General features: G+C 43.7%; 1 protein-coding gene across 1 annotated transcript in view; it reads left to right on the plus strand.

The window, feature by feature from the left end:
• LOC124619110 (mediator of RNA polymerase II transcription subunit 15-like) overlaps window positions 1-18940 on the plus strand; it is a 525235-nt gene extending 506295 nt beyond the window's left edge. The window contains exons 2-3 of the mRNA XM_047145402.1: window positions 4480-4531; window positions 16256-18940. Of these exons, the coding sequence (XP_047001358.1) occupies window positions 4480-4531; window positions 16256-16711 (508 nt within the window). The 3' untranslated portion in view covers window positions 16712-18940. The remainder of the gene's footprint in view (window positions 1-4479; window positions 4532-16255) is intronic.
• Window positions 18941-24705: the final 5765 nt, after the last annotated feature.

Raw genomic sequence — 24705 nt, forward strand, 5'->3', positions numbered from 1 at the left:
GGATTGTATTCTGAAGCGGCAGCGTCGGCCACGGCTTGACGCTCGCGAAAACTGGCCGCTCCATATTTGGCGAGAGACTCCCACCGCGCCCGCCATTTCGCTCCCCTCCGCCGAGTTCTGCGCGTTTTGCCACGTCGCGCTCGCGGCCTGCTCGTAGTATTCTCTTGTGTTGTAGAGAATTAGCATTTCCAAACATCCGTTACAGCTAGCCAAGGCGGCAAAGAGCAATTTTCTTACAGTTCTGCCGTGAGGCAGTTCTAAAGGCAATCTTTACGCCGTGTCTGGCTTTCAAGGACACTACTGCCTGAAAACGTCTTACAGGTACCACAAGTCTACCTATTACCCATGGAGTAAAATTTTCCCCAGTGTTTTATTCTACTTCACAGTAGCTGAGTGATTTTTCGCGTAGTGTATGGCATCAGATGTTGATGTTTTTAGTGAATTACGTACACTTCTTAAGCAGTCGCAACTTTGGAACACTTTCAGCTAACTGAATATTATTTATACAAAGTTGTAACTGTTAATTGGAGGTTCGGAGGGAGGGGGGTGGGAAATCCGAAACAGATTACAAGTCCTGAGTTCGATTCGAGGTCGGTTGAGTGATTTTCTGCTCCTGGCACTTGGCCATACTTTTACCTCGACGAACAACTTGGACGGGTGAAAGGTTCCACGTTTCGTCGTGTCTCTGTTACACATTAAACCTCATCCTCCGTTCCCTTTCTATTAGTAGTCGAGGCAGTTGTCTATTTCACAAAAGGCGTCTTGCGATTAGACCTGGTTGTACCTAGTGAGGCTCGAGTGTCGAGAGCAAAATTTAGGTTGATAACTGAGTGAGGTGAAAAAGTATGTAACCCGTTACATGACTTTGTATGTTCACTCATGGTCCTGTAGGTCCCGGGAACGTTTAGTATTCCTACCAGTGTAGTCAGACTGGGATTGAATTCCTTAGCCATCAAACTGACTTCCTGGATTTTCCTTTAGTATCGTACTGTGAATTTCAAATAGCACACGATAACAAGTTTCGTTGTTTGTTACGCACCTGTTCATTAAAAATCTCGAAGTAATTAAGCACACCGCATGTACTTACTTCAGTTTTAAACAACTCTTGAAAGTATTAATATTACTACCATTAATCTGTGAGTTTTCTTGTTCCAATAGGGCTTTTTGTAGGTACTTTATACGTCCCTATTCTTTAAGTCAGTGTTAGTAGAGCAGCTGGTCGAGCATCAGGGAAAGTATTTCAAGTTCCTGCCCTAGCTAGATTAATATGTACAGTAGCTATCATACCTTTCACATAGGAAAAAAGTAGCACCCATGTTGCACCATTTCATAAAATGCGTGGGCCAGTTAGTTAATATGTCGAAGGAGGAAGTCGCCGTTGCTGTATCCTGTAGGATCAAATCTAACCGCGAAGTCTGGTATTCCGGCACAGTAACTACGTGTATTTAAAGGAGAAGCTCTCATAGTGAACGCGCCTGTCATGTCGGAGGCGGCGTACCCTGTCCTTGGTGCGACCTCTGAACCGACTGAGCCACCTGGTTACAGGGGGGCCGTGCCGTTGTCGAACTCCGGACCGCGGTGCAGCTCGGCGTTTACCCTGCCGTAATTCCCCGCGGTAGAGTCGGCGTAAGACGCAGCCACAGACTGACCAGGCTGGCTCCCTGCAGCAGACAGTTCCGAGTTTGTGCGGAGCCGGTGGTCGGCCGCCCCGTTGTGTCAGCCACGCCACGCGACCCAGAAACGCCGATCCGACCGCCCTTGGGCCTGGCAGGGCCGCTTGGCCTCGCCCTGAGGGCAGCCAGCCCTCCAGAGTAGGCCCGCGCCGCGTAACGTAGCGAATGCGCGCCAACCCTGTGCTTCACGTGCGTCGGTCTGCGAGCAGTCTCTCGCTCGTCCTGACAAGATTTATCTGCACGAGGTGAAACTGTCACGAAGTATTGTGAATGGCGGTTGAAGCAGCTGTAGAAATTTTCTCCGAAACTGGACATGTAGGAGCTGCGGGCTTCAAGCCACGTCCGAGTGTTACACCTTATTTTTTCCAGATCATCAAACAGCGACGTCGTTCATATGCCTTTATCGAGCAGACTAGTACTCGTTCTCGGATGCTGGACGGCGAGCAAGTGTTTAACGTAAAACTTGCTGTATTTCAGGGGTCGCGAGCTGCTCCCTCACGTCCCAGAAATGGGTCAAATGGCTCTGAGCACTATGGGACTTAACATCTGAGGTCATCAGTCCCCTAGACATAGAACTACTTGAACCTAACGAACCTAAGGACATCACACACATACATGCCCGAGGCAGGATTCGAACCTGCGACCGTAGCGGTCGCGCGGTTCCAGACTGAAGCGCCTAGAACCGCTCGGCCACACCGGCCGGCTCCCAGAAATGGTTTGGCCTGAGGTTATAGGAATCGCTCTACGGGAAACGACATCCCTACCAAAGTGGGGTCATTGCGCTGCCCGTATTCTTACTTTCTACGTAATATTATGAAGTTTCGCGAAAAATAAAACGAAAAAAAAGTGAAATGTATGTGCAGCCACTCGAAAGGACCACTCGTTTCTTTTGAAGAAGTTTTCTGTTTTTGGCCCGCCAATCGCTGAAATTTGGGAGCTGAGGCAGCGGCTCGGTGCTTGCCGTGGTGTGCGGTGCCGAGCCGCGTGTTGCGATCTGAGAGAGCGCCGTCCGCATGTGGGTCATTGGGGCGGCCGTTACGACGCGCAGCCCGCGGCTCCGCCCGATCACCTCAGCTCGAGTCTCTGCAGTCGCCGTGAGCCGTGGCGCGGCCTCCCGTCCAGGCCCTGGGAGGACACAGGTTCAAATCCCCGCCCCGCCATCCTCATTTCGACATTCTGTGACTGTCGTAAACTGTCACAGGCAACTGTAGAGCCCCGACCGATTACTCCTTCCATTCGTCAAATCAGCCACAGTGCTCCGTTGCTACGAGACTTCCAACTCTGACCTATCTTCCACCGTGCCAAGCTGTTTACTATTATCGCCTGTTTTTCCGTGTTTTCAGGGGCTTTAAATATATCCATTACGTAATGAGGTGGGAATACGTCAACACTGTAAAGTCGTATCCCGAAAGTCCTCCATCCGTACATGGAAGACTCTGTGAAGTTGCGCAACTATTCCTGCGTTTACTCTCTTACACCAGTATATGTATATAATGTATCTATCGTCTCAGCAAAGAGTTAACGACACACTTCTCCTTGAAGAGAGAGTAACGAAAAAATGAATAGGAGGAGGGAGGATATTTTAGTGCAGACCTTGGCTGCCACAGAGGGCCGTATCGATCAGTTGCCACTGCCGCAGCCGGTTGCAGGAGAAAACCGCCCTTCTACGGATAAACCGCCCGCTCGTGTTTTCTTTGGCGATGCGATTTTCGGTGGAGGTGTACACATTAGTGCAAAAGTATGTGTGTATGTAGAGCGGAAAAAATTACAGTAAACGGACGGAGGTGCTTTGTAAATTTCGCTTTCTTGCATTATCAGAGACACCGTCTTTCTGTTTTGCTCGGTACTACTATCACTAAGCTACCGGGGGGGGGGGGGGGGGGGGGGTCCTTTGTGAATTTCGGCTTCTTGCGTTGTCAGGAACACGTCTTTCTCTTTTGCGCAGTGCTACTTTCATTAAGCTACTTTGTACGACAGTAAAGTCTCAATAGAATTTTGACTTGGGCTTGTTGTGATTTTCCGGAGATGATAATGCCAATTTTTAGCTCTTTATGACTAGTTTTTGTGTTCATTCGATTGAAAGACTAGGATGTACAGTATTGTCACAAGAAATACTTACATCAACGCCGCAGTTCCATTTATGTGCGCACGAATAAATGTTTTACTGACTTGTTACTTAAGTAATTGGAAACGTTCGTAAGTAAAGAGAGATTTTTGTTTTGAATCTGTCGCACAGTGGTGGAGGTTTGTCTGTACTTGTGTTGTGGACCGTTTAGTCCGATGACAATATAAGGCGCAGACTGGTTGGTGTTGTAACATGTCTTTCGCAGTTTCCGGTGTCTACTCTGCTGTTTCTGTTATGAAACGTTCGAGTAATCTTCAGGCGGAATGCAGTTCTTCTCGCACTTAGCGACAGTGTTGAAGGTTAAAAGGTGCTGGCGCCACAAATTAATGCTCTGAAATGGACAAAGGACTCGTGATTATAGATATTATATCCGAGCACATAGTATCGCAGCATAGGAATTTTCTCCTCGGATATGCAGTCAAGACGCTCCTTTCGTGATGATTAATGCATCCTACAGAACTGGCTAATTAAGACCTTTACTCTGATATCAGCCACTTTTCCAACGTACCAGAGCTTCTGATCAGTAGGGTTGCCAACTTTTCCGCGCAGCATTTTTGTCATTGCTTTATAACGAATTAAATTATCAAGTAATCACAGTTATATTTTTTAAAAAGTATTGATGTTTGCAGTTTTGTCAGATGTATGTATACCTAACATAATTTTTCTTCTTTATGTTCACAGTGCCTCCGGTACCAGCGCAGTTGCCATCGATAACAAGATTGAACAAGCAATGGTAAGTTGTCATCATTGCACCCGCCCTATGAGAATAACGTGTTTGCTGCTGTGGCCGGGCCGAGTGCAGTGCGTGCCTGCGGGTTAGGGCAGAGAAGGAGCCGGACGCCGCTTACTGGCTAGCGATGGGGAAGGAAAGCAGTTTTCTCAAAATGTAATGTCAGCTGCAGGCACACACTCTGCTTGGTACTGCCGTGCCTTGGAATTTAGCAGTAGGGTTGTCAGCTTCGTGTAATATAAAACCTTGTTGTGGCTCCTCACACGCCGTGATCAGCCGTCGGACTGTATACAACTGAGCCGATCGTATCTTGTGATAGGGACCGGTGACTACATGCGCGTTACAGAACCAGCGAAGCCGACCGAGTCTGCAGAGTGGGGGAGACGGGTCACTCACTAAGGTACAGTTGGCGTGTATTTCTGGGGAAAGCTCCCTGTTCGTCGTCTGATTGATATCATTTGATGGCAGGAAGCGGCTGCGCCGGATCACACTACTTCCAGAGTATCGTTGTGTAACGACTCGATTAATATTTTCAGCCTTGGCAGCGGCGGGATGTTGTAGCAACGTTCGTACAACGTACGTGAATGGATATAACGAGGAAAAGGGACATCTGCATTTGCATGTTTTGAGATGTACTGTACCTGCCGGGAAACGAATGAATGCGAAAACGGGGGAAAACGGCTTCGCTGCTTTAAGGAACTCGCTGAGCATCTACTTCAGGTTTGAATTCATTTCGGCGATTTGCATCCTCGACGACGCTTCGCGCAAGACATCGTTCTGCGAAAGCCAGAGAATTTTTCGTTAACATGTAAAAAGCCTCTTTCTTTTCCTTTACGAAATGCAGACTTTGAGTCCTAATACAGTCAGTTTTTCTGGCTAGTGACTTACAGTTAAGTCAGCAGATGTACAGCAGAGAATGAGTGGCAACGCAAAGCGGAAATTATTTATGTTTTTTTCATTTATTTCTTTATACCAGAGGCTGCACTGCGAACTATTAAATTAACTGGAGTCTGTAAAGCAAACATTAGAACGGACTGTTGTTAAAGATCAGTTTTTTCATCGCCGAAACTTGTTGTAAATGAAAAGCACAATCTTTTTGTGTTCTATGGGATTAATTTATTTTGTTTACAGGTTTTCAGCCTACAAGGCTACATTATGTTGATGGTCTTGTGAATCGAAAACTGGCTAAAGAAATAAATTAATCTCCTAGAAAATACACAGTATTGTGCTCTTCATTCATAATTATGGTGTTGTGCGAAGAAGCGACAGAAGAATGAGCTACCATTGCATCTTCTGACGCATGGTCATTGTAAGGATGATCGAATGTTTTATTTTTTAGTTTCAATTCAAACTCTACCTAGTTAAAATATTTTGTGTCTCCGTTAGATAGTGGGCCACAGAATTAGTTCTCTCCGCGGTATCCTGGTACTCTGAGGCGTGCACGGTTGGCTTACACCTTTCACTGGTTTGTCATGTGCTTCAGTCTTGTGGCTCAGTGTCAGAGTGACTGTGTGTCAGACCACAAACCCAGAGGGCTGTAGTTCGATCTTCAAATTATTTCTCCTACTTTTCTTAAAATCTGGTCGTTTTACCTAAGGCAATGGTTTATTAATGTGAAAAATGCTGAGTTTCACCGTGGTTTGGCGTCCACATTTAACTTCAGCCCTGAGCCCCCACCACCCACCCCACCCAACACCGTAACTGGCTGTGTGAACCAAGTCGAAAGAAGGTAAGAGCAGGGCGTGCCAACTGCTTTGTTCAAACGGACCTTCGCGTCGAGGGTTGCTTTAATGTAAAGTCGTTCAGTTTAATGGCCACGGGCTGCGCTTAATTTTTCTCGATATACAGGGTGTTACAAAAAGGTACGGCCAAACTTTCGGGAAACATTCCTCACACACAAATAAAGAAAAGATGTTATGTGGACATGTGTCCGGAAACGCTTAACATCCATGTTAGAGCTCATTTTAGTTTCGTCAGTATGTTCTTCCACCTACGCTCAATGGAGCACGTTATCATGATTTCATACGGGATACTGTACCTGTGCTGCTAGAACATGTGCCTTTACAAGTACGACACAACATGTGGTTCATGCACGATGGCGCTCCTGCACATTTCAGTCGAAGTGTTCGTACGCTTTTCAACAACAGATTCGGTGACCGATGGATTGGTAGCTGCGGACCAATTCCGTGGCCTCCACGCTCTCCTGACCTCAACCCTCTTGACTTTCATTTATGGGGGCATTTGAAAGCTCTTTGTCTACGCAACCCCGGTACCAAATGTAGAGACTCTTCGTGCTCGTATTGTCGACGGCTGTGATACAATACGCCATTCTCCAGGGCTGCATCAGCGCATCAGGGATTCCGTGCGACGGAGGGTGGATGCATGTATCCTCGCTAACGGAGGACATTTTGAACATTTCCTGTAACAAAGTGTTTGAAGTCACGCGGGTACGTTCTGTTGCTGTGTGTTTCCATTCCATGATTAATGTGATTTGAAGAGAAGTAATAAAATGAGCTCTAACATGGAAAGTAAGCGTTTCCGGACACATGTCCACATAACATATTTTCTTTCTTTGTGTGTGAGGAATGTTTCCTGAAAGTTTGGCCGTACCTTTTTGTAACACCCTGTATAGTAACGCAACGTGCGTATTGAAAATAACAAAACCAAATAATGTACCTCTTGCTTTAGTAATTGGTGTAAAATTTGTACCCTTTTTGCTTTATTGTTCCGGAAGTGGGTGTGGACAGCGAGTTATAACACGATAACCCGACACAAGTTGTTCTGCCCGTCGCTGCTAACCGTACGTGAACACGAAGCACGCCACGACTGATACGGTGGGGGTGAGCTATGTCCTCGTGCGCGCCGGTGGAGAAGTGCGGAGAAGCAAAAGTGAATCCACTGCGGGACGACAGAAGTCTGGCAGACGGCGTGGCCTTGCCGTGGTGGAAGGGCCGCGGGCCGACCGCCTTGCCGCAGCGCGATCGATGTTGCAGGCGGCGGACCGGACGAGGGGGGTGGGGTGGCGGGGGCTGTCTGGCAGTGAGTGGGGTGGAGTGGAGCGTACACCAGCCCAGGCCGGCTCGGTTCACCTGCGGGCAGACGGCGCCGGCGAGAAAAAAAACACGGCCTCACAATAACTGTCTAGATCTCCCAGTCACAACTATCGTCGTGCGATACGCTGTATTGAAAACTCCAGCCGTTTTGAGTCGACAGTAAATGCTTGACGTACACTTCTCTTTAATATTTCTTCTCATCGTAGTCTAGTACTGTCAAGGTTCAAAGTTACCACTCCGAAGTTACTTACCGCTCCTGCACTCTAGGAGTGTTCAGATTCTGACATTTAATGTAAACACTGCGGTCATTACTGTCGCCTAGTAACGATCTCAAGATTCGTTGGCAGTAGCACACCTCCACTCCTCTTTGCCCTCTGTTAGTCTACTCATTTCGCCTGCACCGTACCCGATCTGCCCGGAGTGTTGCAGTCTAGGTCTTCAAAGGTTCATATGGCTCTGAGCACTATGGGACTGAACGTCTGAGGTCATCAGTCCCCTAGAACTTTTTTAAAAAATTTCTTTATTAACCATCAATAATGATTATACAACATAACCCACTTCCTTATATGATTAATGGGTCTTACTTTCTAAGTATGTTAGATACAATTTGCAGCTAATTACAATGCAGTGGCTTGTGAGCTACAGCTATACTCTAATTACAATGGGCAGCTATTCTTACACATATTAGTATTTAACTCCTATGATCTTAACTAACTCTACTACCTGCAGCGTCACAAATGTGTCAAATATATGTTGTTGTTGTTGTGGTCTTCAGTCCTGAGACTGGTTTGATGCAGCTCTCCATGCTACTCTATCCTGTGCAAGTTTCTTCATCTCCCAGTACCTACTGCAACCTACATCCTTCTGAATCTGCTTAGTGTATTCATCTCTTGGTCTCCCTCTACGATTTTTACCCTCCACGCTGCCCTACAATGCTAAATTTGTGATCCCTTGATGCCTCAAAACATGTCCTACCAACCGATCCCTTCTTCTAGTCAAGTTGTGCCACAAACTTCTCTTCTCCCCAATCCTATTCAATACCTCCTCATTAGTTACGTGATCTACCCACCTTATCTTCAGCATTCTTCTGTAGCACCACATTTCAAAAGCTTCTATTCTCTTCTTGCCCAAACTATTTATCGTCCATGTTTCACTTCCATACATGGCTACACTCCATACAAATACTTTCAGAAACGACTTCCTGACGCTTAAATCTATACTCGATGTTGACAAATTTCTCTTTTTCAGAAACGATTTCCTTGCCATTTCCAGTCTACATTTTATATCCTCTATACTTCGACCATCATCAGTTATTTTACTCCCTAAATAGCAAAACTCCTTTACTACTTTAAGTGTCTCATTTCCTAATCTAATCCCCTCAGCATCACCCGATTTAATTTGACTACATTCCATTATCCTCGTTTTGCTTTTGTTGATGTTCATCTTATATCCTCCTTTCAAGACACTGTCCATTCCGTTCAACTGCTCTTCCAAGTCCTTTGCTGTCTCTGACAGAATTACAATGTCATCGGCGAACCTCAAAGTTTTTACTTCTTCTCCATGAATTTTAATACCTACTCCGAATTTTTCTTTTGTTTCCTTTGCTGCTTGCTCAATATACAGATTGAATAACATCGGGGAGAGGCTACAAACCTGTCTCCCTCCTTTCCCAACCACTGCTTCCCTTTCATGCCCCTCGACTCTTATAACTGCCATCTGGTTTCTGTACAAATTGTAAATAGCCTTTCGCTTCCGGTATTTTACCCCTGCCACCTTCAGAATTTGAAAGAGAGTATTCCAGTTAACGTTGTCAAAAGCTTTCTCTAAGTCTACAAATGCTAGAAACGTAGGTTTGGCTTTTCTTATTGCCTTGCCCATCCCCTAGAACTTAGATCCACTTAAACCTAACCAACCTAAGGACATCACACATATCCATTCCCGAGGCAGGATTCGAACCTGCGACCGTAGCGGTCTCGCGGTTCCAGACTGAATCACCTAGAAACGCTCGGCCACTGCGGCCGGCAGTCTAGGTCTTCCTCTCCGTCTATTGCCGAGAATCGTTCTTTCCATTCGATTAACCAGAAAAATACTGTGTTGGCAGAGGAGGCGAATTAATTGACCCCTTCTCGGTAGCACCGATCCATTTTTGCCTCCTCTTCTAAGAATTTCTCGTTACAGTTACTGCTGTGACTTTCTCGTGTCTTGTTCCTTGATATTACACTAACATTTGCAGACATCGAAAAAAGGTTTTCAACAGGTGACGGTAGGGATAGGGGCAACCAGTTTTTTCTCTGTGCTCGCGAATTTGTCAGCAGAAACATTGGAACTGATACTGTTTCTCAATCGAATTATGCGTTTCTGTACACTACTACAGCTGTCTCAGGTGTTTGGGGAAGGGGAGGGGGAGATTGGCCAAATGCGAGAAGCAAGATTTCCCACACCGTGCTTTTCCAGACGCTCTGGAAAATAAAAGAAGCGCGCGAGAACAGAACGTGTCCTCTTTCGGCAGTGTTTCGTTCACACTGAGCACATTTTCGGCCAATTTCGCGAATTTTCCGAGTAGATATTAACAAATACTGAGATACAATATCTTCCTTTCCGAAGAATCTCAAAAGCCCTTAACATTGGTAAATTCTTTCCTCGAAATACGTTTGCATGACTGTCACGGTAGATGAATAAAATTAAAGCATTGACCGTGTCGGAAATATTGTTTAAGTGTATTTAATTTTTCATGATATGTCAGGAGCGTTCACTTGTTCTTGTGATGCCTGCATGCTTAGCGAGAAGTCGACCTATGAAAAATTTCACTTCTTAGAAAAGAAAATGAAACATTGCAGGTAAAAAATTGTTCTAATTGAGTGTATCACTGATTTCAGTGAAACGTTCTCACCTCGCAGCTTTGGGCTAAAGCTCCCGTAAATCACAAGGCTGCGTCACGTTTTCAAGTCTTAAAGAAGGGGTTTGCTCTTAGTTATTGATGGGGTTTACACTGTCAAGAGATTATGTAGCGTGTGTGTGTGTGTGTGTGTGTGTGTGTGTGTGTGTGTGTGTGTGTGTGTGTGTGTGTGTGTGTGTGTGTGTGAGATGACATGACAAATGAGTGTTTGAGAAACAATTGCGCAAACTGATATTCGTGATTGCGCTCGTTGACATCCTTATTTTTTCTGTCGATGCCCCTGAAGCAATGATGGATTACCTGCATGCACCTATGATGATACGTGAGCCATAGAGTGACGTGGCAACTACACATTTGGAATCGGGGGGGAAGCTGACTGTATTACACAAACTAAAAGGCAGAGGCGCCCAGATTTTTTTCTTGTGTGTGTTACTGGTCATATTCCTGTTTTCGCTAGTTTGGTTCATGCCGCACCGTTAACAGCCCACGTCCGTGGCAGATCTGACAACTCTCAGTTCGCTTCCAGACGCTTTACAGTACAGGGCTGACCGCTGACAGTGCCGTCAGGTGAAACAGAAGGGAGGGGAAAAGGGTCTGCTTCGTTCCATTTCAGTCCAGAAGTATGTACTTGCACATATTCAGTTGTTCAAATGATTGATGTACACCGATGAGGACCTTGAGGAATGAGTATAAAGCTGGTATAGTATGTTCAAAATCTTTGAAAATGGCGATTTTTTCGGGTAAAATCGAATTTTCGTGCTGAAACAAGAAAAGAAAAAATAAATAAACAGCGTTGTATTTAAAAAAGGGACTCGTGACGTATCAGGCTTTCTCCGCGTTGTTAATAGTGTGGTTCGAGGTGTTTTACCGAGTTGTTGCCATTTTGCGCTGTACGTAAATATCCGATCCGTTCAGCGGGATACAGTGGCCTCTGGGCAGCATATCGCATTTCCCCCGTCTTTGCGTTCTCGGAAGGTTTCTTCTCGCGGAGAAGTTGAGCCTCGAGTGCAGGGACAATAAGCTCCGGTGGTAAACATATTTACTGTCTCTGCACAATGAGAGCCGTAATACCTTTGCCGGGGTGTCGGGTACAAAACACGCCGCTCCATTCGTGCTTGCACAATAAAGTGGCGCGCTGGTGTGCGCCTCTGGAAGCTGGGAATTGTGCGTGTGGTGTCGATGTTGCCCTCCGTTACGATTTCCGCCTTCCAGTCGCTGTAGGTGAGAGCGCACAAACTCTTTTCGGTGAGAGGGGCCTCGAAATCCAGAATAGCGACGGCCCTGCCGAGATCCCCTAGAGGGCGAGGCAGAACGTCGACGAAGTGTCCAGCCGTGTGAAATTAAGTTAAACGCTGCGCAATGGTAAACGGTTGACACAGACTTGTTTTCACGATGACAGTCTCCGAGAAGAGATCAGTGACTGTTTAAATGACGTGCGATCCGAGAGGGCAGCCGCCGCCGCCGCCGCCGCCGCCGCCACGGGCTGCAGCTTGTAGAGTCAGTGTCTGATTCTCTGTTAAGTCGACAGCCGCGGCGGTTGAAGGCACTAGACTGGCATTTGCGTGTAGCTGATTTAAAATCCCTGTCCAGCCGTTCAGACTCAGCTTTTCCGTAGTTAACGCGAATGCTGGGATGACTGCTTTGAAAAGGCTACGGGACATATCATTCCACGCCCTTACCCAATCCGATATGGCGCTCCTCTCACTGTAATGATTTCTGTGGCGAAGGGGCGTTAAACCCTGATCTTATTTTGTTCCGTCACGGAAATTCTCGTTAGTTAAATGATTTTGGGGACGGAATTGAAGCAGACCCCGTGCACGCGCTGGTGTCATTTAACAGCTGCTACGTTTGCTCGGGGCAAGTCCGCATGCAGAGCGAAGCTGAGAAATAACGAGGAAACATGTTCCGTTCCAATGAAATTGCGAGAGCACTTTTCACTTCGCTACAGGAAGGCGTGAAAAATGTGGAAACTACAGTAGAAACGTGACCCCCGTGTCCGTGCTCGCTGTCAGTCGTCTGCAGAAAGTTACGGTAATATTTGTTGCACTTAGTAAATACTACGCTTGACGATTTATTCAAAATTAATCGTAAAATTTATTAAGATTACTTAAAATGCAGTGCGCTTACAAGATTAGTGCCGCAGCTCGACAGGGTAAAACGGAATAAAAATTTTGTAAAACAAAACAGAGATGTCTGTTCTGCCACCCATCGATGTTATTTATTTGTGAAACGCAGCATTTGTGCACAGACCGCACAAAGCTGTTGCCAGAGGGGTCACAAGAGTCTTACATTAGCACAAGCAGTACTTACCCTGCCGTCTTCCCCAAGATACAAGATGCTGCGTTGTCGTACGGTCTTTCCTTATTCGTCAGTAAAGTGCGAATGCACACAAAGTGTCTGTTGGCTTCTGTCTCGGGTTCTTCGGCCGGCGTCTCTTGGATGACTTTTTGACTTTTCTCGATCACGAATGGTTGGCATTGTCAAAGCTTCAATCTCCATTACACTACTTCAGATTTACACTGAAAAATATGCTGTAGCGTGTCCACGTGTTGCATTCTGCTGTGCCGAAATCACTTAACTGACACTACACATTTCCACATCCACATCGAGAAAGGGAATTTCTATTTTTGGAATATTACCATGTAAGTACTGTGCATATTAACGTATATTACTTCAAATAGGTATTTGGCTTTTGGTCAAACGATAGCAAGCAAGGACTTAGGTAATTGCATTAATCTCTATTTTAGAGTACGTGTGTACAAAACTTAACCACATGATGCCTTTCCAAAACTGCTGCCATTTACCTGCGGAGAGTTAGAAAGGAGCTGTTGGTGGTTACTCGAGCTGCGTCGATCTCTTTCAGGTTCGTTGTTTGTTCGCTGGTTTTATATCCTGTGGGATTACCCGTCAAGACAATACATTTCGGATGCAAGATTAGCATTCTGCACTGTACGAGCCACCTTCAAGTGAGTGCTGACAGCGGACGGCCACCGCTCCGCAGAAAGGTTTTCCTTTCCCCAAACATGCCCTCATTTACATACTTGGGTACAAACGGTGCCACACTGGACTGTTAGGCTCGTGGTATAGCCCACTGTCACTCGCTTTTGGTTTCCCGAAACCACTAGATTTGCGTCTGTCTTTCAGTCTTTCACGTTTGTGACCAGAGTGACAGTTCCCGCCTGCAGTCTTAAAAGTTCAGTAAGTTCAGTGCAGTTGTAGACGGGAAGTTTTACTACTGCAGATAAATCACTAGTGATCGTGGTAGATGGAGACCCGACGGAAGGGCACCTCCTGTCGCGTTGCTCGTAGTGACAGAACGTAATTGTTTGTAGCAGAAGCGTCGGGCGATCGCATTGTTTGATTCTCTTGACGTGTCTTTATTGATGCTAGGGCGGCAGTGTGTGGCGATGACTGGCAGCGGTTGAATATGTCCACGCACCGTAAGACAGTCTGTATTTTGTGCCTGTGCCGGTATTTATTTACCCGCTGGCTGTCAGCGGTGTGCACGCGGCTTGCGGACGGAAGCGTGGCAACAGCGGAGCGCTTGCGCTTTTTCTGTATTTGTTTGGCTCTGAAGGTCAGCGAGTTGCCCAGCTGATAGCAAGGCGAGCTTCACGCTGACCGTCGTAAGTGTTGGCACCTCATTCCGTCCCCTGTCCTATCGTCTGTTGCAAGGTGTGCTCGTGTCAGCTATGACCGGTTCTCGCGTTTTTCCTCTTAGAGCGCGCGCGCTCGTGTGTGTGTGTGTGTGTGGGGGGGGGGGGGGGGGAGATATTGCTAAAGAAACGAATACCTTTTTCTATAAAAAGATGTGGCGCGATGTGACTGTTTTCACTGTGTTTATGAGCTGTACGTCGGTCATTTTTACAATTGTTTTGTCAGCAGGTGATTCAGTGGGAATGATTGTACAATTTAACTTTTTCGTGTTCAGGCGAATCTATAAGTAAAAATTGAAGTAATTTCAGCATACGTGAGATGGCAATAAGGAAGTAGCTGAGAACACATTCCGTAACTCTCCTAATTTGTTGTTAATCTGGCTTGTATAATCAAGAACTTTGTCACATGGTTATTACTGCAAATGGCTCTGAGCACTATGGGACTTAACGTCTGAGGTCATCAGTCCCCTTGAACTTAGAACTACTTAAACCCAACTAACCTAAGGACATTACACACATCCTTGGCCGAGGGCAGGATTCGAACCTGCGACCGTAGCGGTCGCTCGGTTCCAGACTGAAGAGCCTAGAACCGCTCGGCCTCTGCGTCCGGCTGGTTATTACTGCCGCTGGGTTTTGAAGACACTCGTTGTAAGGCATCGATTTGTCCGACACTTTTTTCACGAGTATATCAGTTCGCGTCATTTATGTTCGTGCACAGTTTCTAAGATGCTGCGTTCTCTTATGAAATTACGTCCTTTGAGTGACGCCTGTCACACTGATTGATGCTTCGGTAGTTAGGTTTATCGACACAAGTGTTAAGGCGGGAATTGACCAAGCGATACAGTCGCGAGTAAAATCCAAGAACCGAACCAAATAATTGGCAGGTGGGTAGCATCCAACTGAGTTTAGGACGGTAATGAAGCATCTTTGAGGTACACTTTTCCTTCCTCCGCTTACTGCGTACCCGTGACATACACACGTTTTATCTGTTTGGTTACAGATTCTTTTCCGAAGCCGTATCCGTCGGACGTTCGTAATAGATGTGTTACGAACTCGCTGACGATGACAAAAGTAGTCCGAACATGGCCGAAACTTGTTACGAATATACCTCCTGTGAAACTTTGCAACTTGTCCTAGGTACGACGAATAAACGAAGGAACGTATGGGAAGCGCTGAGGCGAGGCGCCAGCGGCGTGAGTGTAATATATGGTGGCGGGTGGAGTGGAATGGAGTGCGAGTGTCGCCTTATCAGCAGCACCATCCGGCCGCCTTCTCCGCCAGCTGCGAGCGTATTGTTTGTCGCCGCTCGAGGGTGGGGGGGGGGGGGGGGGAGGGGGATACGGCTGCGCATATATGTGCGAGCGGCGGACGCGGCCCGCAGTTAGTTAGCCAGTCAGTCAGTCAGTCAGCCGGCCGAGATGCTTCAGCGCGACGCGCCTTCCGCCTCCAGCAGGACGCTGGCTCGCCGGTCTTCCGAGTCACTACTGTACGAGGTGCACCAGCGCGGTCAGCCCAGGCCCTGCTACGTCATCGTCCCAGACACAGAGGTGCGCTCTCCTCCTCGCCCCTTGACTCTGTCTGTGGCGCTGGCCGCTTCTCTCTCTCTCTCTCTCTCTCTCTCTCTCTCTCTCTCTCTCTCTCTCACACACACACACACACTCACTGTTCATTCCGCCTAGGGAGACGAGCCATTCGTCGAACCGAAGCTGCTCCCGTCTCTATCTCATCAAAATGGAGACTTATTGGTATTTAACATTCGCTACATTCGATCGTGCAGGTTGTTGCTGCTGTCATTGTGAATGCTTATCTGGCAAACTGGTAAAACATTTCTCTCTTGGGAGAAAATGAGTGACCACATTTGTAGCTCAATATTTACCGCCAAATATGATTTTTTCTATTCTTACTTTGACATTTACCTGTGTACCTAATATTTGTCACACGTGCCTTCAAAATCGAGTGTTGAGTGTTTCGCTGATGACTAATTTGTTCGGTGCCTCTCGTGTTATTAAAGATTTTACTATTTTTTTAACGTTTCATTAATTGTAGGGTCAAATGTAGTGTTTGTCACACGCAGTGGTGAGCTGTGACTCTTTTTGTAACACTGCCTTTTTTTACTTTACAGGATCTCGTGAAAAGCCACCTCATGTTCGCAGTGAGGGAGGAAGTCGAAGTACTGAAGGAACGTATCGCAGAGCTCATGGACCGAATCTGTCAGCTCGAGACGGAAAACACGATCCTGAAAGCGCACGCCTCTCAGGAAGCCCTGGCGCAGTTGGGCCTAAATAATCAGGGCCAGCAACAGCAACAACCTCCGTCTCAGCAGCAGCAGCAGCTACAACAGCAGCAGCAGCTACACCAGCAGCAGCAACAGCAGCAGCAGCAGCAACAGCAACAGCAGCAGCAGCAGCAACAACAGCAACAGCAGCAGCAGCAATTGCAACAGCAACAACTCCAACAGCAGCAGCAGCAGCAGCAGCTGCAGCAACATCAGCAGTTGCAACAACAGTCGTCAGTGCAGCCACAGCAGCAACCTCAGCAACAGCTGCAGGGAAAGGCACTGAATGGCACTCTCCCGTAATTGTATCCTAAATCCCACTGTGGTATTCTTGTTCCCACACACTAGTCAGCTGGGAGCTGGCAAAAAGGGCAAAGACTTTATGCTTATTGCAGTTCTCCTCAGCCTGTCAGCTTGCAGTGATACTGCTCCACTGTTTGTGTAAATCTGAAGATGCTCGTTACTTTGATTGTTTTAGTTAATATATGTAATGTCAAGTTTTCCAAGTATTACTGTACTGTTGAAACGACAGGGAACCTGGTTGCTAAGAAATGGAGCACTCACACTAGTAGATATCCCATACCATACGTACTGCAAAACTTGTGGGTATCTTCTGTCTGCCTTTCTTTGCTCTGAAAGAGAGAGAGAGAGAGAGAGTGAGTGAGTGAGTGTGTGTGTGTGTGTGTGTGTGTGTGTGTGTGTGTGTGTGTGGACACGCAGGTGTGTGCACATAATAGAATCTCAGTTTCTGTTTAAACAGTTATTTAAGGAAGGACTGTGGTGCTGCCATTATGTATGAAGTGATTGGTTTGGAGACAGGAAAGAAGACTGTTTTATACTAGTTATTTTATGTAAATTAGTGAGATGCAGAAATTAATGTCTCGGAAAGGTACACGAAAGGAGTGTATTACGTGTTTGAAAGAGTATTGCTGCGTTCACTTCGAGAAACTGGCTGTTAGTAGATGTGTAATAGTCTCTCTGTTGAATCTATCAACTGCTAAAAATGTCCACTGTTTTATGGGTTGAGTAAGTGTTGTGTATTTTGGATATTAAGTTTTCATGTTTATGGATTTTTGCTGAAGAAAATAACATAGCTTTGGTGGTGTTGAATGAATTTTACTGAAATGTGGTCTGAATGTAGAAACCACATGACTTCAAAGATGATATTCTGTCAGCTCAGATTTCATTTCAGAACAACAGTAGTTGCAATGTAACTGGAATGGAGTGAGATTTGCATTGAACCCTCATACAGAGTTTAAAAAATTAGTACATGCTTTTGCCCCACAATTATGCTAACTTGAAACACTATTGTATATTTATGGAGGGCATGTCACTATGGCTGTGCTAATAAGATAATTAATTTTTTAATGGTTCTCGTGTAAATATTGTAGTGTCGAACAGTGTAAATCCCGCCCTCCATATAGTATATTGTTAGTGGTACATTTTGTATAATTGAGTTAGGATAATTCGTTTTCTTCAAGCGTGTAAGCACTAACTGCTCAAGAAATGTTAAACTTTAATTCACCAAAATGTTGTTGAAGCAAGAAGTTACAGAAGCAGAATTGATTACTTACTGCAGTTAATGCAACTAACGACACCTAATACAATATAAATCTTAAATTTTCTACTGTTTATAGGACACAAAAGTTTTGCGGCATATCACATTGTAATTCTAATGCGTACTTTTAGAAGTAAAATTAAAAAAATAAAAAAAAAATATAATTTCTATCTGCCACATACTACTCTGTCTGGTGGAGCACATAGAAGAGGTTTCTTATAATTAATTATGATTGTTTGACACATTCTAACCATAGTTTTTCCAAGTGAGATTTGCCTTATACAGTGCTGCTTATGGTTGCTTTATTGAGCTCCACAAAATGTGATTTAATGACTTTAATGCGAAATACTTGCTTTCAAAAGAGTAGAAATTTGTAATTTTTGATTGAGCAAACACTGTAAGTTACAGTAACTGAAAACTGACTTCTCATTATGCCTCTGAAAACTCCTAAGAACCATTCTCCGAAGCAGTGCAGTACTTATTCACGATTATTAAGAAATGTGTGACATTATTTACCATGTACACAGTTTTATTTGACAATGAAAATTCAACAGTAACAATAACGAAAATCACTAACAGTCTTAATCAATGTAAAAATATGCTAGTGTCTTATAGAGTGAGACGTATATTTTAAAAAAAAGTGATTTTTAATTGTACAGTGTGACTGTGTACAGATGACTGTTCGAGGCCAGCTGTGGACTGTTGCTGGGCCTTAGTGTGTTTTGTAATTAGTGTCAGTTGTTACATGTTAAGTTATCATGCATTGGAAGTATTGGAAGACAGATGCTTTATCTTCTTTGTGGCAACATATACAAATGTATTTCTGTATATATACTTTTATTCAGCTACTTTTGTCAACTGGCGATAAAACTGATTTGAGCAAAACAATGCTTGAGACATGGTTCCTTATTATTATTGTCAGCTTGATTATTAATAAAAAATCTTTAAATAAGTTTTATTTGATTGTTTTTCAATTTTTGTTTTCATATACCTTTTGTTGTCATCACTGCCCCAAGTTGCAGTAGTTTATTGTTACCTGATCAACACCCAAGCTTTATGAGGGGCACACTGCAACAAACCTCTCCTCTCTCCTTCAAAAGTAAGTTAAAATTGTTTGACTAATGTGTTGTTTGCTTTCAAGGTTGATCTCAGGAAGAGTGTGGCTCCGAAACACGAGAAAGAATAAAAAAGAAGACACTATTTTGTGTTAAGTACTTATAATTCAGGCTGGCACAGTATATGGCAAAGCAGTTGCAGCAATAATAGCTTCAGGTGATACTTTTATTGAGAGCATTTGTGCAAAAAACTGTCAGTGGTACTCTCACTCAGATTTCTTAAGCTGAATGTCCAGTTGATGCTGCAAATACTCACCTACACTGAGAGCTGGAGAATACCTAGCAGCAGTGAAATAATGATTATGGTAACAGTAATATGTATTCTATATAAAGAGACAAGTGTACAGCTGTTTAAAGGCACAATGTTGGTGATGCTAATTGCCATTGTAGATTTGTTGAATATGCAACAGATTATGTACACAACAGTTCATAATGATGAAGAAAGTGAAGATGAATAATGTATTTTGGCATTGAAAATGTGCGGACTTTAAAGAGGAAAATACATGAAAAAACTTAGTAACTGGATGTATTGATCATCAACAATATAAGAAAAAGATAGATTGCTACTCACCGGGAAGGTGACAAGCTGAGTCGCAGACAGGCAGAATGAAAACACTCTTGCACATCAGCTCTTGGCCAAAGCTTTAATCAGAAAAGAAAGCTCACACATTCATTCACACAAGCAAGCACACCTTATGCACACATGACTGCCATCTCCCACAAGTCAGGCTTGAATGCAGTTGAGTTGCATTCCTCCGAGCTGTCAGAGATGGTGGTCGTGTGTGTGTGAGGTGTGCTGCTTGTGTGAATCAATTTGTGTGTACGTGCTTCCTTTTCTGATGAAGACTTCGGCCAAAACTGACGTGCAAGTGTCTTTCCATTGAGCTGGCTGCAACTCACCGTATTGATCTTTACACTGAGAAGCAATCTATTGTTTCCCTATATTTTTGATATTACAATCTGGAGTTTCCATTGTTTGTATGGAACATTAGATGATGAATGTGTTACAATGAAGTGTAAGCTCCAAAGTAATGAATTTAAAGATATGTACATAAACTGTGAACAAATTCTGAGTACTGTAAATATTCCAGTAGTCATTCTGGAAATGAGTTACTGAATTCAATTTGTCCACATACTGCCTTTAATTTACTTGCTAAAGTTCTTTGATTACTTTTTTAGTTAATGAGAATACACTTAGTCATATTTATGGTCTTGTTTCATATTCAACCTGGAAGACACTGCAAAACCAACTAAGTGTATATCTAAGACACACTGAATACATGTTATGACAGGTGGCACGAATTTGTCCAAAACAGGCTCTGTTGTAAAGTAAATACCTCCTTAAATATCATGAACTGGTTGTAGTACTTTCACTGATGGTGTGGGTAGTGTAGCATTCACAAAGACAGTATTCAGTGAAGCACAATATTCAGGGTAATGGAATGTTGTATAAAAATTACAACTTTGCAGGTATTTTGAGGATCGCAATCTCATTTACTCTTTACTCTTTAGTTTTAGGAAAGGTTTATCTACAGTAAATGCAGTAGAAATTCTTGTTACAGATAATCTTCATTTTGAAAACAATTCGTTCACTTGTGCTTTACTACGGGATCTGAACAAAGCATTTGACACTGTGTCACATGATTTCCTCATTTATGAGAGTGAGTGAGAGAGAGAGAGAGAGAGAGAGAGAGAGAGAGAGAGAGAGAGAGAGTCTCAGCACTGTGGTGTCATCAGTAATGAACTAGCAGTAATTAGATCATACTCGACTACCAGAATTCAGGTGGTTATGGTAAATAACCATCAAACAAATTACGTATCAGTTGTTAGTGGTGTGCCAGGAGGCTCAGTGCTTGGACAAAAAAATAAAAAACAATGCTTGAAAAGTGAGATTGTATCTGTCAATCAGAAACAGCTGTGAAGTTGATGCTGTAGCAAATTACAAGAAGTACTGCGTAATATTAAATATAGTAATATGGACATCAGAGCAAATACATGTGAGACAAAGATAATCACATCAGATAAGAAAATAAAGAGTGTATGGGTTATAGTGGAGGAGTAGTCTGATAGAACTAGGCATGAAGGGGACAGATGGAATAAATGATACATTGGTAACAGATGTGTGCAGTGTTGCAAAAATTTTTAACAACAATATTAGGAAAAGAATAGATTGCTACTCACCATGAAGATGACTGGTGAGTTGCAGACAAGCACAACAGAAAGATGGTTACACATTATAGCTTTTGAACAAAGCCTTCTTCAGCAAAGCGCGCGCCCACACACACACACACACACACACACACACACACACACACATACATATTCATTCATTCACTCAAGCAAGCTACTCAGTGTAAAGATCAAGCAAGCACACACAATTGCTACCATCAGCAGCTCCGACCGGAATGAGACTGTCACTTGAATCGCAATCTTGAGTTGTGGAGGGAAGGGGGAGGAATAGCAGGATACAGGTGGGCAGAGAGAAGAGTGCTGTCAGAGGGGGTAAAAGGTGAGGGGTAGGGAAGGGGAAAGGCAGGTGGCTACATTGGCACAGGGTGCACACACAAAGAGGGTGGAAGATGAGAATATGGAGATGGGGATGGGGGGAGGGGGTTGGTGGAAACGGTTGGGTGGAAGGTGTAGGGACAATATCTTTCTGTTAGTTGAGGGCAGGATAATTTAAGGAGCAAAGAATATGCTGTAAGGGCAACTCTGTGCAGTTCAGAAAATCTGATGATGGAGGGGAGGATCCGGATGGCCTGTGCTGCGAAGCAACCATTGAAATCGAGCGTGTTATTTTCAGCTGCGTGTTGTGCCACAGGTTGGTCTACTTTGCTCTTGGCCACAGTTTGGTGGTGACCGTTGCACCTGGTGGGTAGGTAGTTGGTAGTCATACCTATACAAAATGCTGTACAATGATTGCAGCAGAATGGGTATACAACACAGCTGCTTTCACTGGTGGCTCAGCCTTTGATAGGGTAAAATGAGCCTGTGACAGGACTGGAGTAGGAAGTGCTGGCTGGGGGGATTGGAGAGGTCTTGCACTTAGGTTTCCCATCGGGATATGATCCTGGAGGCAAGGGAATGGGACTGGGAGTGGCATAGGGTTGAACTAGGATGTTGTGGAGGTTGGGCAGGCGACGGAACACCGCTTTAGGAGGTGTTGAAAGGACTTGGGTAGGATGTCCCTCATTTCAGTGCATCGTGATAGATAATCAAAGTCCTGACGAAGTGATTCAGCTGTTTCAGCCTACTAGGTACTGGTACTACGTAACAAAGAGGCCACTCTTTTGTGGCTGGGTCTTATGGGTCGTGGAAGGATTTAACAAACAGAGAACTGTTACTGGAAAGATGGGGTGTCAGATTCAGTAGATGCTGCCACAAAATGCTGCAGACAGGACAGTCCACATAACTCCCCTAGTACAAATATGACTATTACTGCCCCAGTAAAAGAAATGCCCACCATAAAATCTTTAAAAGCAAAATATTCTAGTGGTTATGATAAAATGTCAAAAAAGTTAATTAAAGAGTATGCTTCTGAATTTAATAACACATTAAGCAATTTCTGTAACCATTTATTGCTCAGTGGAACATTTCCTGAGTAGCTGCAATATGCTGAAGTTAGGTCTTTGTTTAAGAAAGAAGATAAAGAAACACCATCAAATTTCTACCCGTTTCACTTTCGCCCGGATCCTCAGAAGTTTAGAAAATGATATAAACAATTGGCCACCTAACCATCTGACAACAAATAGTAAACCAATATCAAGTATAGATTGAAATACTGACAATTATGAAAACTACAGAGTAATACTCTCTGTAAAGATCTTACAGTGGATAGCAAGCTATTCTTTTCATAATTCTTGGCAACAAGTAATATGTTTCCAGAGCCACAGTTCCGATTTCTAAAGAGTTCTGATATTGAGAATGCTATCTACAGATACACGATATAGACGATAAATTACGGGCTACTTGCATATTTTGTGATCTGTCAAAGGCATTTGACTGTGTAAATTACAATATCATTTTAAGTTATTTAGAATGTTATGGTGTAACAGGAAATGCTGCAAAATGGTTTACAGCCTATATCTCTGACAGGAAACAAAGGGCTTCATTAGGGAAGAGACATGTCTTAAGTCATTGGGCATCATTCAACTGGGAACTAATTCCACGTGTTGTCCCACATAGTTCCATCTTAGCACCCATACTTTTCTTGTGTATATCAATTATCTTTTATCAGTAACAGTACCAGATGCCAGGTTTGTTTTATTTGCAGGTGATACAAACATTGCAATAAATAGCAAATCAAGTGTAGTCTTAGATCAGTTAATGAAATTTTCATGGACATTAAATGGTCCCTAGCCAATTCTTTGTCACTAAACATTGAAGAAACTCACTGTACACAGATTAGAACTTATAAGAGGTTTCCCATGAATATGGCTAAAATGTGATGACAATCAGACAGAAATGGACAAAGTGTAATTCTTGCAATTACAGCTGGATAATAAATTCAGCTGGGAGGAGCAAACATCAAGACTGGTGAAGTGCTTCTTTGCAATGCGAAAGATGTCAGGCGTAGGGGATATAAAAATGAAAAAGCTGGGATACTATGTGCACTTGAGTCCATAACGTCATATTGGATTACTTTTTGGTGTAATTCATCAAATCAAACTCAAGTTTTCTGGGTACACAAAAGTGTAATAAGAATTATTTGCAGTGTAAGCTTGAAAACATCCTGCAGAGGCCTTTTTAGGTAACTAGGGATATTAACCACTGCTTCTCAATATATTTATTACTTAATGAAATTTGTCATTTAAAATATATCTCTTTTTCAGACCAACAGCTCAGTTCATGGAATCAATACCAGAAATAAGAATGATCTTCACGAAGATTTAAAGTCACATACTTTGGTCCAAAAAGGTGTTCATTATTCAGGAATACACATTTTCAAAAACTTGCCAGTAGCCATAAAAAGTTTAACTACCAGTAAAGTTCAGTGTAAGAGCAGCCTAAAGGATTTATTGGCTGCCAGCTCCTACTTCACTGATGAATTTCTTGGTAGAACCAATTGATGTATGTATGTGTGACACTAATATAGCAAATAAGGTATTAGTACAATCTGACTTCTGAACAGATTTGGTTCAGTAATGCAACTATTGTAAATAAGAGTTGTAAAATGATTTTTCTATTTAGTGTTTATTACCTCATAATTGAAAATATGGTTAAAATTATTTTGACTCATTCCACATCCATGGCTATCACTGCTTTTGGGATCTGTGGAAGGTATATTAGCATATTTGTTTTTATTTGTAAATATTAATTCTTGTTTTTCTGACATATTCTACATCTAGGAGTATCTACTCACTGTGGATCAGATGGACTGAAAAGTTCATGTAATTTAAACTGAAGCTATGGATTTCTTTGTGCACAAGTCAAGTGTGATTCTGTCAGACTTCTTGGAATCCATCCGTATCCCAAACTGGCTTGATACAACCACACCAAACAGTTGTTTACGGAACTATCTACATTAGTCTTTCTTTTAGGCAAATTAAAAACATTAGTTAGCAAACAGTAACTACTGTCTTTTTACTATGCCTTCTTTCAATCTGATTTGCAATATGTAATAA

The sequence above is a fragment of the Schistocerca americana genome, chromosome 1 (genome assembly GCF_021461395.2).
Source record: "Schistocerca americana isolate TAMUIC-IGC-003095 chromosome 1, iqSchAmer2.1, whole genome shotgun sequence".
Taxonomy (NCBI): Eukaryota; Metazoa; Arthropoda; class Insecta; order Orthoptera; family Acrididae; genus Schistocerca; species Schistocerca americana.